Consider the following 13,293-nt stretch of genomic DNA (forward strand, 5'->3'; position numbering starts at 1 on the left):
CTTGTACTCACAACCACTTTATCCTTCGCCCTTTAAACTAATGCAAAGCTACTTATATAAATCTTCCTGGTTGTCACCCCTACACACAAAAGCCCACATGCTCATTTTAGATAGTGGAAACCACCTACCTATCTTATGTCCAAACAACATCTCACACCAAATGAAACATATATAAACCAAAAAGTTTCCGGGCGGATGGGATGATCCTGCCGAGAAAAACTTGTGAAATTAGACTTCACATCCATTTTATAAATGAAGAAAAGTAACCCTGCTGAAGACCATCCCCTTGATATTAACAGCAGTTTACAAATGCTTGAAAACATATGATACAAATGAGACGACTTTCTTCTCCTCAACTTTACATTCCATAATGAATCTGAAGTAGAAATTAATGTCTGCAAAGGGGTATGGAACAACCATACAATATGTCCCAGAATCCCTCAACTCAATCAGGAGTTGGAAGCAGTAGTACAGGCTGGTAGCTGTTTACAACAGCTAGACGTGCATCTTGAAATGTCCATGACCTTAAACAATATACCTGCGAAAAACACAAATCTTGAATGATGATGCAGTTCACACCTTCTCTATGCGTATCCCCGTAAGCATGTGCAAACAAATGGCGAGGCAAATGCTAGCCAAAAACAAGGCTTTTACGGCAGCATCTTTGTACATAGCCTTTGCTTGAATGGCATTCACCTGCTCCAAAGTGCCATCTTTCACTCTTTGCCACCCTCTTTGCATTTTACCATGCATATTGCTGCTGATACTGCTGATAATTACATCCACAAATGACCTGACCGCCTCAGATGTCATAGTTCCAGCCACGTCCACAACCAGCCTGTGATTGCTGGGAATAGCCAAAGTCTTCGAGAGTCCATCGATGAAGTTATGAATGCTGCTCGCCCCCTGTTGAGGCTTCCTGGCTTTTATTTGCATTTCCGATTCTTGTGTGATGCCTTCCATGTGGGGTCCTAAAAGGACCAGCGTATCTTCTATAGTACCCAAGGAGGTGTGAACATTGCCATCATTTATCACTTTCAAGAAACTCGATGAAGGGGCACACGAACCCATTTGGCTATGTATCTGAACTTCATCCGATAGTTCTTCGATGGCATAATTGCGAGAACCTTGCTGGCTTACCTTGGGTTCTGGCTTCCCTGATTCTTTGCCAAACATGACACTATGAGAGCTCTTCACAAATGTCTCCACAGCACCATTGGAAACAGTAGTTAGTAACTCTTTCATAGGGTCCTTATGCAACGGGTTGGTTATACCAGCCACCATGTCATCATAAAAATTCACATCCCTTGTTTTAGCTATGTACACTGAAACAGCTGTATTTACAAATGCCTGAATGCACTCATTAATCAGCTCCTTACATTGTTGTGTGCATAGCACGTTAACTAGCTTGGAGCTTACATCTCTTTTGTCACCATCACTGTTTATGTGAGCTATGCTTTGGTTCTCAAAGCCATCAAACATAGCTTTGACGATGTTGCATGCAGCATTACCCACAACCGCTGATGCGAAATTAACACCAGGCTCACTGAAAAGCTTGCCCAAAAGCCTCTCTGGCAGCTCTTCGGAAGGCTTGCTTTCACTCTGCTCCCTTGCCTTATCAAAGTACATACCACTTACTTTAGATCCAGCACTGTGACGCTCGCTCTTCTCGTCACATTGTTTTCTTCCTTTCGGAGGACCTTCAAAAAGGGAAATAAACCATGCATGAGTCCCTACGAAAAATGTTATGCAAGCTCCAAAAAAAAAAAAAAAGATAATATACTGAGATGAATCAGGATAAATCTGTCACGTGCCATTCAACTAAGAAACCCATGAACTTGATGCAGGCATTGCACTAAAGATCGACACAATAACAACCTCATCCCAGCAATGATATGGCAAAGTCATTGAGCCACAACAAGACGTCATGGGAAATCAATTTCCTATCACCTTCTTCGAGTATTGCAAATCTTTACGGTTTCAAAGGGGTAAGATAAAGGTCCAGATACGGGTTTTGGTGCAGCTTTGGAAGAATGATCTCACTGCCTACAGTACTGGAAAGGGCAGCCTATAAAGCCTTTCTTTTTTCTCTTTATGAAAGACAGGACTGGGAGGATGTTGCTTCCTTCATTCTTAACAGATGTGTCATAGAATAAACCAGTAATGCTTGAATGCTCATATCCCATTGGGTAGCATTCCTTGGCATCTATCACACGTACATGGTGTGTAGAAAGACAAAAAAGCATACAAACCCTCTCTCTCTCTCTCTCTCTCTCTCTCTCTCTCTCTCTCTCTCATACACTCAAACAACCACACCTCGGTAAGAGGCCTACCAGGGCTGATGAGGCAAATTTCCTTGATCTCCCTGCAAGGAGGATCATCTGCTAAAGGGGAAGGCCAAGGGGGAGGTGTAGGACGAGGGGAGGCGAAACCCCGGAGCAGACCCCGGGTGAGGGCCGCCGAGAGAAGGGTACAAGAATGCTGGAAGTCGGGGCAGTGGGTGATCTTGAGGGCCTGTCGAAGTGACCGGGGAACCTCATCATCATCAGACAGCAGGAAGCGCTTGATGTCAGCAGAAATGAGGGCCATGGATTCCGCGCTCTGCTGGGCGGCATCGCCTAACAAAAAGAGGGTGCCAAACAGCCTTGCTAACTGCTGCCGCTTGCGCTTTCCGGTCTCTGATGTGTAGAGCCTGTAAGAGGCGTAGCCACTCGCTGCCGCAACCGCCCCCCACAACACCCACCTCCTTTTTCGCCTGCTCGCGAGCATCGACATCGTTCACCCAAACGAAGGAAGAGTGGATGGCGCTTTGCCTTGCCTAGGCTAGCTGCTCCGTCGGTTTCACTAACACAAGACGTTGCAAGACAAATCTTGTGTGCTCTTTACGTGAAGCATATTCCAAACTTAGTAACTAGTCTTGCTTGGTGGGCATAGCGACAGAACATCTATAGAACATAGCAGGACATACAAAAATTAAGCAGCAAAGTAAAGAAGGCCGTCACTAACTCGCCAACGACCGCGCTGCCTGAGAGTGAGAGTGAGAGAGAGAGAGAATTGCTCACACACAATGCTCAGAGGAAAAGAGAGAGAGAGAGAGAGAGAGAGAGAGTCATTTTTTGCATTGATTCGATTGAGAGACAAAGAGAGAGAGACGTGTAACAGCATACCTTGTAGTCCTTGCTCTTGTCTATCCTTGAGTCTATTTGTGTTGGCACTATCGACAAATTAGCTCAAGCGCTATTTTTACTACGAGCGTGGCTCCAAAGAAACAAGAAAATGGTTAGAGCTAAAATAAAGATGCACAAGGTGCATTCACTATTGTAATTCACTACTTGTGCATTCACTATTGTAATACACCACATGCATTGGCTTGCACCCGTATGCAAAGAGTTGTGTGTGTAATTAAAATGTGCAGATGTTAATCGACATGAGTGTATAGTTTTGGAAACAACATCCAAATAAACCGAACCAAAGGAAGTAATGTCCAAAATTCTAAAATAAGCAAATGGATAAAGGATCAACGAACTGGAATAAGAAATGAAGTGCTTTACTGATCTACAATGTTGTACTAGTGCTTTTCGATTGTCCAATTTATAAGCCGATATTTGAGTCAAGCTAGAAAAAAGCAATGTGAATAGTTAAACATATCATCTTGCAATGAAACGTCACATATCGAAACTGCAAAGTATATTGTGCACGTCATGCAGAGGTGCCATACAAAAGTATGGTGGAGAGCTGGCACTGCCGTGCCCTTCCGCGTAGCGTTTATGTGTTGCGCCAAGCAAACACATAGGCATGGAAAATTGGATGTTGATAACGGACCTTGCAGTATTGTCGAGCTGGAATCGAACTTGTCCAATCAAAACGTTCAGTGTTGTGATTATATGTCCTCTCTGCCATACACAAAACACGCATTAAGGCAAATACAAAAGATGTAGGATGGAATTGGAGCTGATCTCTTGAGACAGCTAATTCCAGTGTTGAAGGGATTTAGCTACTAGTGTGGGAAGATTTCAGACAGCAGACTAAACAGAAATCAGAGACTAGACTGAAATGTGGATACTGAAATAAGAATCAGACTTATAGACTGTAATAAAGTTCAGATTCAGAAGACTGGTCGAGAAGTAAGTATCACTGAAATATATACCATGATTGAGATTACAGCGAATATGATTACAAAGAGAAAGTATAGCCGACAATACTGCCATTGATGCTCAAGTGCAATTATAGCCCAAAGCGCTAATACAAGTGATAACAATTGCCAACCCGATAATAATGTAATGGGCCCTATTTATACACTTCGGTTTTACTGTAGTAATTACTCTAGTAATTACTAATTAATTCGTTGCCCATCTTCTAAGAACACGTTCCCGCATAGTGATTATCCAGCCAGCCGTTTACATCCTTCCCTTATTTCTTGAATTTTGGCAAGATTCCAAAATTTCTGAAAAATTCCCGTCGGATGCTGATGTGATACTAAAAAATCCATCGTCTGATTTTGGTGTGGAACTAAAAAATCCATTGTCTGGTTCTGATGTTGGGATGCAGGAGTTCAAGAAGAACCAAGGATTGCAGGAGGCAGCGGAAAAGACCAAGGTGGAGCTCTCACCAGGCCAAGGTGGAGCTGTCATCAGGCCAAGGTAGAATTGTCATCTCTCCCTGCCTGCTGAGAAGAAAAGTCGCCACTGAATTCTGAGATGGAACTACCCAGTATCCTTCCATTGGACCGTCTTCCTTTTGCCTTTGCTCTTTGACCGAGATGGTGCCTGAGAAGTCCCAGCACCAGCATTCTCCTTCTGAATCAGTCGGTAAATGGCCTCCTGCTCAAGCTGATCCCGCCGGTCTGTGGTCATCTCTACCTCATAAGGTGTGAGAGAATGATAGGTTCTGGTGTCAGGATCATAGAGTGTACGCCTGCCCTTGGTCAGTCTGGTACTGGCCAGCTTATGACAATGCGAAGCAGTATGGATCCATCCTTCTGGAAGAGGCTGATTTGTTTTGACGCGAGCTTCGAAAAGAATCTCAGCCATCTCTCTGTACTGCGGTGCTAGACCCGGCTTTGCTGCAATGTCTTTCTCAGGCAGTTTGGAAGATTCGACCGTAAGCTGTAGCAACTGATTAGTAATCCTAGTCAATCCTCTGACCTGAATCTTCCACTGGCCCATACACAGCTGAATCCTATATAGATCTTCTTTCATTGCCTGAATGTCATTGATTTGAAGAGCATCATTGAGCAATGTCTGCCAAGTCTTCCATTCTAGTTGATCGTTCATACCAATCCTGAAGCTCATCAGTTATTTTGAAATATGTGAGTCGATCAACTGGTTCTTGGTGTTGAGGATACAGTGCTGGAAAGAATCTTGGCAGCTCAGTTTCTCTTGCTGGAACAGCATACAAGAGAACTGGAGAATGAGGCACAAATTCTAGGAAATTGAGAACAGCCTAGTTCTCTTGTTGCATCATTTTTCTAGTGATTCTCACTAGCTGGAATAAGGTTCGGAGAGCAGTTGCCTGTGTTCCTACTGACATTCACGTTTGGGGTCCTCTGCTAGTGGCTGTCTAGTCCTCAAGAATGGCTTTCACTCTCTGATCCAAAACACCTCTGGCAGCTTGCAGTTGTACCAGAACTTCCTTGAGTTGGACCCTAACATCCTTCATACAGCGGTAAGTTGGTTTGTTACCCAGCAGAAGTTCCAGTTCTAGAGCTAAAGACCGACAATCTGCAGTAGAGTGTCTTTGCCAGTGCGGGTTTGCCACTTTCTCATCAACATTGAGTATCTATTCCGGAACTTGTTCCAACAACTGAACTGTGCTGGGATGCGCAGGTAGTCTACAAACTTCTTTATCATGGAAAGCAGCGGATTTTCAATGTTCTACCATTTCCCTGGCTCCCACATATAGTCTTTGAAATATTTCTAAATCAGTCCAGAGAGCATCATCCTCTAGATACTGTATGGTGATGGAGGCATGTTGACGTCTCAGCTGCTTATTCAAAGTAATGAGCTGCAGTGAATGCTGATGATCAGTCACTGGTCCCTCATCGTGAACCTTCATTTTCCCTTTAGCCTCTCTGCTGTGATGGGACTAATCATTTGGCTGATTCCTAGTGTTACTGGGCTGCTACTCTTCAGTCTGCTGATGACCCGACTGGTGCTCTTTATCCTGTCCTTCCTGCTGACCCTCATTCTGGTCTGGCTGGTCTGGCTGTGACTGGCCTCCTTCATCTGGCCTTGTCCCATCAGTACTAGGTCCTGGAGGTGGAGATGGTGGTGGGGCATCATCATCATCCTTTGTATGCCCAGTTTCTTGATCATCCTCCTCCTGATCAGCTTCATCTTCTTCATCTTCTCCATCCTCATCCGGGGAAGTCTGTCGCTCAATATAATCCATTATAGCTTGGTTCATCAGAGCATTATTGAACTCACCCATCTTGTCCTACAAATCGCTCTACAAACTTTCCATCAAGGACTTTAAATTTTCTGAGTCAAAAATAGCATTGCCTGTGGGGTTTAAAATTTCAGACAAGCTATTGTAGATGTATCTGTCAGTCAGCGAACGCTTCAAAGCTGTATGGTGCAATAGCAGCTTTTTGAATTCTGCCCGCTTCATTCTGAGCATTGTTTCAGCTCGCTCGGTAGCTCTCAGTGCTTCATTCCTTTGACTCTTCATGATCATAATTTCAGACTCAGCCTTAGCTAACTTTTTGTTCAACAACTCCTGAGCCCTGTCTGATTGAGCTTCCAATACCCTGTGTTGTATGTTCTGCACGTCCTGGGCTTTCTGGAGTGTTGCAATCTGATGATGTGCTTCTGCCAAGTCAGCTTTAAGCTTTTTGACTTCGTCTTCTGATCCAGCAGCCTCCACCAATTGTCCCATACAACTGACAATGGTATTCCAAGAAGACTGTATCAGTACTGAACACCTGTCTTTGACCGTGGTTGGATCAGAATCAACAGGTTCATATATTGCCACAAGAGCCACGTAGGGTAAAGTAGCATAATCAGTTGTGCTGAGCAAAAGATGCCCTCTCAATTTTTGGGTTTGCATTTGCTGCAACTTATCCTTTTTAACCAGTTGCAGAGGGTTTCCAGAAATGACAGGAACTTCTTCAGACAAAGTCAAGGACACTGGACCTTTCCCTTTGTCCAGTTGACTCTTGCCTTTGTCCACTGACTAGTCTGGTACCTTCTCCTCAATGACTGGCTTTACCTAATCTTTCCCAGAGCCAGTAGCAATTGTATGTTTGACAACTGAATGATCAGGCACAGTTTTCTGAGCAAAGTGCTGCTCAATTTTACTTTTCTCAGCTTTCTCAATGCTCACTGCCTTAACCTAGCTTTCTATTTGCTTCAAGAACTCACTGCTTTTCGTCAGTGTAAATCTTGGCTTCTTTGAACTGCCAGCTTTCTCTGCAGTGGCTTTCCTTTTCAGGTCATTGGAAATTGTTTAACTATCTGTTTCCTCGTCGTCTGAGGACAGTTCAATCTTCTTTGGTTCAGAAATGGGCTGCTCACTCCAAGCCTACTTTACCTACTCATTAACATCTGCAGCAGTAGCCCAATACAAGAATTTCCAGACATACCATGCCTTGAAAAAAGTTTGAGATTTTAGCTTGGCAGTCTGTTGAAGTACATTATGCGAGAGTATTTGACAAAGGTTGATATGGACTTGTGGATCCAGTATCTTGGCCAACAGCATAGCAAATAATTTCTCTAACACATACGTTGGGTTATTCTTAAGACTGATTGCTTCAGCTACAAACCTGTAAAAGCAACGGAGGCTTCCAGTCCTGCGCGACTGGAACTCCTTGAGCACTTGCCTTGCACTTCTTTCTAGCTGTTTCATCCTCCTTTAGAGCAATACTTATTTGTTGTGCAGTCGCCACAGATGGTTTGGGCTCATTAGGCATCCGAAATGCAAATGCAATAGCTTCTGGTGTCACTGACACCTTCCTATGATTTATCATAGCACTGCTCGTTTCAACATCAAAGGAATCAAGAACTTGCTTGATGATATCTGCATCAAAAGCAATCCTTGTAGCTTGCAACACAACTCGCAGATCCCAGAGTTGTAGCAGATTCATTCCGTGATCAGTAAAGACATATCGTTGGATTTTATTGTATGGAAGAACAGGAAGGCTTGCCTTTGCCTCAGCCACTATAGCCTGGGTTTCTTCAAGAGTTTCCTGCATCTTCTCTGAGCGTTTCCTTCTACCCATACACTGTGAGGTCGACGACGATGAAACAGGCGAAGGCGAAGAGGACTTACTTGTGTCAAAGTCGTTTCCTGGTGTCGCTGGTAAGGCTGTCTGACAGTCAGTTGTCTCGTCCGAGGTCGAAGTTTGCGGCTGTAGTGAAGAAACCTCGGAGCTCGGCGATGGCGAATGGTTGACAGGAGGAAAGCGTCGTGCAAGAGATTTATGAGGAAAAATGATAACTCTCCTGACTGTTATACGTGTTCGCGCCATAAAAGCTCCACCACTCGCCGCTCCTAGGCTTGTGTGCGTTGTTGCTATCGTGGCAAACATGCATTGGACAAGACTGCAACCCATCCTTGTAATAATTACCACTGGCATACCACTTGACCGTTGCCCACTTAAAATTTGGGAAATGTGTCTATATTGGTTCTGAACTGATTCCCATGCTGGCTGGACCATACCGGTACTGGTTCTCAGGTCAGTCTGATCTGATTCTTGGGGTACTGGTTCTGAAGCTAGAACTGGTTGAACATGGAAAAGACAAAAAATGTCTGATTCTGGTATCTCTTGATCAACAACCTCCAGTTCCTTAGTACCTTGTTCCAACCCAGTTTCTCTGGTCTCTGAATAATAAAGTTTGATCTTTGCTCCATTATATACTCCCGCCAACATCAGTACAGATAAATCTTTCAATCTGACTGTGCCATTGGAGAAACCCCAATCGACCTCAAAAGGTCCTGCCCAGGCAATCTTCAAATTCGGCTTCTTTGGACCTAATTTAAACTGATATAGAAGCACTAAGTCTTCTTTCTGGAATTCTCAGAATTTAATTCGGCGATCATGCCAGTGCTTCCTTCTTTGTTGAACAATCTCCTGTTCCAATATAGCTCTTTTCCTGAGTTCATCTAACTGCATCAGTTCATTCAGTCTTTTCTTAAGATTATGGTTGAAGTCTAATCCATACTTCACAGCCATTCTCAGACTGGGGATTACAAACTCCATAGGAACCACAGCTTCAGTACCATACACCATTCTGAATGGTGTCATTCCAGTAGTTACCTTATAAGCTGTCATATAAGCCCATAGAGCAGTCTGAAGCTTCAATCCCACTGGTCTGGTTTCTTTTGCACCACCTTAGTGAGAATAGTCTTAATTGTCTTATTGCTACTTTCAGCCTGTCCATTGCATCTAGGATAGTAAGGAGTAGATTTCCGATGCTTGACTGAAAGCATATCCAATAGGATTTCCATAGTATCATTGATAAAATGTGTCCCTTGATCGATCACAATTTCCACTGGACATCCATATCGACAGACAATATTCTCAAACAGAAACCTTGCAGTTGAATTGGCTGTGTTGTCAGGAAGAGCCTTAGCTTCAACCCACTTGGTAACATAACAAGTAGCCATCACGATGTACTTGTTCTTCTTGGGAGTCACCTTCTTAAAAGGTCCCATAAAATCCAGTCCCCATTTCATGAATACTCCCAATGGTTGTATCGGCATTAAGGGAGTCATGTCTGCAGCTATTGGTCGGCCCATTATTTGGCATATGTCACAAGTTTTACAAAATCTTCTGACATCAACAATCATTGTTTGTCATCACAGACCTGCTTGCAGAATCTTCTTGTAGGTCACTTCGTTGGAAAAGTGTCCACCAGACTCGCCATTATGCGCTTCTGAAATAACCTGCATTCTTCCTTCCATAGGGACACATCTTCTAAGTATACCATCCACACCTAATCAATAAAGTACCCCTCCGATGATGGTAATTTCAGGCTTTTTATGATCAGAGCTTTCTTCTGATTTTGTTTCCAATCCTCTGGAAAGGCACCTTGGGAAAGGAATTGATAAATATCATACCATTCAGGATCCACTGATTCTTCTGCTTCTAACTGAAATAAATCAACATCCACTAGCTCATCTCTTAGAGGTGATTCTGAATATCCTTCTGTACTTCTGGAAAGAAAGTCAGCTCCACAGTGGTTTCGGCTAGGCTTATGGAAAATTCTGAATTCAAATTCCATAAGGAACATCATCCATCTTATCAGCGTGCCTTGAATAATAACTTTGTTAATCAAAACAGAAGAGCTTGATGATCCACATTAGGTAATGCCTGAACTTCGTAGCGCTAAAAACCATTCCGAGGGCTTCTCTTTCAGTAGTCATATAGCCTTGTTCAGCCTGACTGAATCTCCGACTAGCAAAATAGATCGGATAGTCTATTCTGCCATCTGGCTGAGCTAATATTGCACCCATTGCCAATCCTGAAGCATCTACATGTACATGAAAAATAATATCCCAATTCGGCTGTCTAAGGATTGGTTTACTGGTAATGGCTTTTTTTAAATTCTGGAAACTCTCCTCACACTCAGCAGTCTAATTGAACTTACTAGTCTTCTTTGTAAGCTCATATAGTGGTACTGCTTGAGAAGCAAACTTGTGTACAAATCTTCTATAGACATTCACATACCCTAAGAAAGAACTCAACTCAGAAGTAGTTCTGGGTGCTTTAGCTTGCTGGACGCACTGTATTTTGTCATTGGCCATTTCTATTCCATTGCGGGAAACCACATGTCCCAGTAGCTGTCCCTTCCAAACCAAAAATACAGATTTGAATGGATTCAAACAAATCCTTTTCTCCTAACAGCGTTTAAAAACCATCTCTAGGAATAGAAGATGTTGTTCCTCATCTGAATAGACAGTGAAGTCATCCATGAAAATGGCAAGGAACCGATGAAGAAATTCATTAAACATCTCCATCATCCACCGCTGAAAAGTAGCTGGTGCATTGCACAGGCCAAAAGGCATCACCAGATACATGAATGCACCCCACTCAGTGATGAAAGTGGTCTTAGCCCTATCTTCAAGAGCAATCTGTAACTGGTTATAGCCGCTATAACCATCCATGAAGCTATACATCTCATATCCTGCGATCTCATCAAGCAACATATCAGTAAAAGGTAAGGGAAATGAATCCTTAATGGTCTGGGCATTTAGTTTCCTATAGCCGACACAAACTCTTAATTTCCCATTCTTCTTAGGAACGACGACTATGGAAAATAACCACTCATTGCTTGCTACTTCCGTAATGAACCCAGCCTTGAGAAGATTATCAATCTCCTCCTTGACCTTCTTTGCATAGTTGGGGTTCATCCGGTATCTTTGCAATCTGACTGGCCTAGCATCCGGTTTCAGTGGTATTCGGTGCTGACAGACTTCAGGATCTACTCCCTTTAAATCTGTATGTTCCCAGGCAAATACATCTTTATAGTTCTGGAACATTTTTCGTGCCTTTTCCTTCATTGCCGGTTTCAAGTGCTTGTTGACTTTGATCATTCTGGGATTTTCCTCTGATCCTAGGTTCCACTCCTCTACTTCCTGATCATCTGGAAGCAACCAGTTTGGTCCGCCTCCTTTTCGTTTGGTCGATTCTTCAGCGTAGTCCCAAGAAGGTCCATTCATTTCTGAATCATTATTCTGATTCAGTGGATACTCTTCAGAACATACTAGTTCTTTCATTATACCAGTATCAGCTGGTTCCTCCATTCTTCCATTTAGTTGAACTGTTCTTTCCCCTGTATTGACTTCAGTAAACTGATCAAGGAATTGTCTCTTCTGCTTGTCAACTTGCTCTTTCTTCAACAGGACTGCATTTAAATCAATTTCTGCCAAAGGAAATATGTTCATAGCTGCCAGCATTCGCTCAATTTTCTTAGCTCGGTATTTCTGACACAACTCCTTCGGCCTCAGTTCCTTTTTCCAGCTCCTGGTGTTGTTGGTCTGGATTTTGATTTTGCCATTGGCCCCTTCTATGGTTAAAGTCTGGTTTGCGTAGTCATGAATACCATGTGTTGTTCTTAACCATGGGTGGCCTAGTAGCATTCCATATGCTCCCTGCACATCCAAGACTAGGAAACTGGTTTTGAATTTCTCCCTCCCAACTCTTATCTGCATGTTTTCAATCATACCCGTCGCTTGTACGACTCGATGATCTGCCATTCTTACTTTGAATGGTGCTGGTTTCATGTCAGTGATACCCATTCTTTGCTGAAGATGGGCTCCCATTATGTTGACTCCTGGTCCTCCATCCAGTATGACGCTTGAGAGAGGTTCCCACTGCTTCCTGACCTTGTAGTCTACCTGAATAAGTGGAACTTCATCATCCCGGACAACCGTCAGGTCCACTGTTCTGGCCTCTGCCTCAGTCTTCCTACGTTGTCTGATAAAGTTGGCCACCTCAGGTAAGGTCTTTCTTATATCGTCCAGCTCTACAGTCAGCTTTTGGATTCTATCACAAATTTTCACTTGAATTTTCTCTCGCTCCTGGTCAGACTAATTGTCAGAGCTTGAAGAAGTAGTGTCTGTTACCATATACATGTGGTAGTGATGTGTGTGAACACACTAGGACCGCCGGGGCATTTTTTCCCTCTTTAGGAGTTTTTTTCCCCCAAGCATTGTATATACGCCCATCACTCTAGGGCTCTATCTTTCCATTGCACACTAAGTAACACACTCTCTATTGTGTGCCTTGAGCTTCCTTTGTCTTCCCCAAGCTGTGTGTGTTTCTCTGCAACCCTAATTCCAACAATTGGTATCAGAGCAGGTCACGTCCTCCCGGGCTTAGTCGCCAGCTGCTCCAGCACACGTCTGCTCACTTTCTCCGATTTCAGTGAGCTTTGGCGAGTGTTCGCAGGTCAACAAATATTGTGGGTAAGCTCGAAGAGCTTGGTCTGCTCAGAATTTTGATTTGGGCTCATTTCGGCCTTCGTTTCCACTACACGCAGTACTGCACAGGCTATTTCGTCATTTTGTGCAGAATTTTTGTCAGTGCCATTTTCTGCATAACAGGTGCCATATAGTCTTCTACGGTTTGTGCTATATAGCACAGGTTGTTCCCGCTCCGTTTCTCCTATTTTCGGGCAGTTTTCAAATCAGGTGCAACATTTACCATCGCTGACAACAACAACACAGATGTGTTCAAGATGTTTGCTGCTGAGGACAGGTTCGATGGGGACAACTACCCTATGTGGGCTTATATGATGCAACATGTTCTTATGTCAAAGGGTGTCTAAAACATTGTGCAGGGCATTGATC

The 13,293-nt window shown here is 43.5% G+C and overlaps 1 protein-coding gene across 1 annotated transcript; it reads right to left on the minus strand.

The window, feature by feature from the left end:
- Positions 1–342: 342 nt before the first annotated feature.
- LOC147424253 (protein PHLOEM PROTEIN 2-LIKE A10-like) lies at positions 343–2,851 on the minus strand. The gene is made up of 2 exons (XM_086501907.1): positions 2,334–2,851; positions 343–1,700 (listed from the first exon to the last, which is right to left on the minus strand). Exons 1-2 carry the CDS (start codon positions 2,773–2,775, stop codon positions 574–576), a joined length of 1,569 nt encoding a protein of 522 aa, XP_086358033.1. The 5' UTR covers positions 2,776–2,851; the 3' UTR covers positions 343–573.
- Between the last annotated feature and the right edge of the window lie 10,442 nt (positions 2,852–13,293).

Source organism: Adiantum capillus-veneris, chromosome 26 (genome assembly GCF_014529385.1).
Source record: "Adiantum capillus-veneris isolate H3 chromosome 26, ASM1452938v2, whole genome shotgun sequence".
Taxonomy (NCBI): domain Eukaryota; kingdom Viridiplantae; phylum Streptophyta; class Polypodiopsida; order Polypodiales; family Pteridaceae; genus Adiantum; species Adiantum capillus-veneris.

What these genes read in the sequence shown, in the direction of transcription:
- LOC147424253 (XM_086501907.1), bottom strand. Translation starts at nt 2,775, where the DNA reads ATGTCGATGCTCGCGAGCAGGCGAAAAAGGAGGTGGGTGTTGTGGGGG. An exon ending in AATTTGCCTCATCAGCCCTG is followed by an intron (nt 1,701 to 2,333) that starts GTAGGCCTCTTA and finishes CCCTTTTTGAAG; the next exon opens with GTCCTCCGAAAGGAAGAAAA.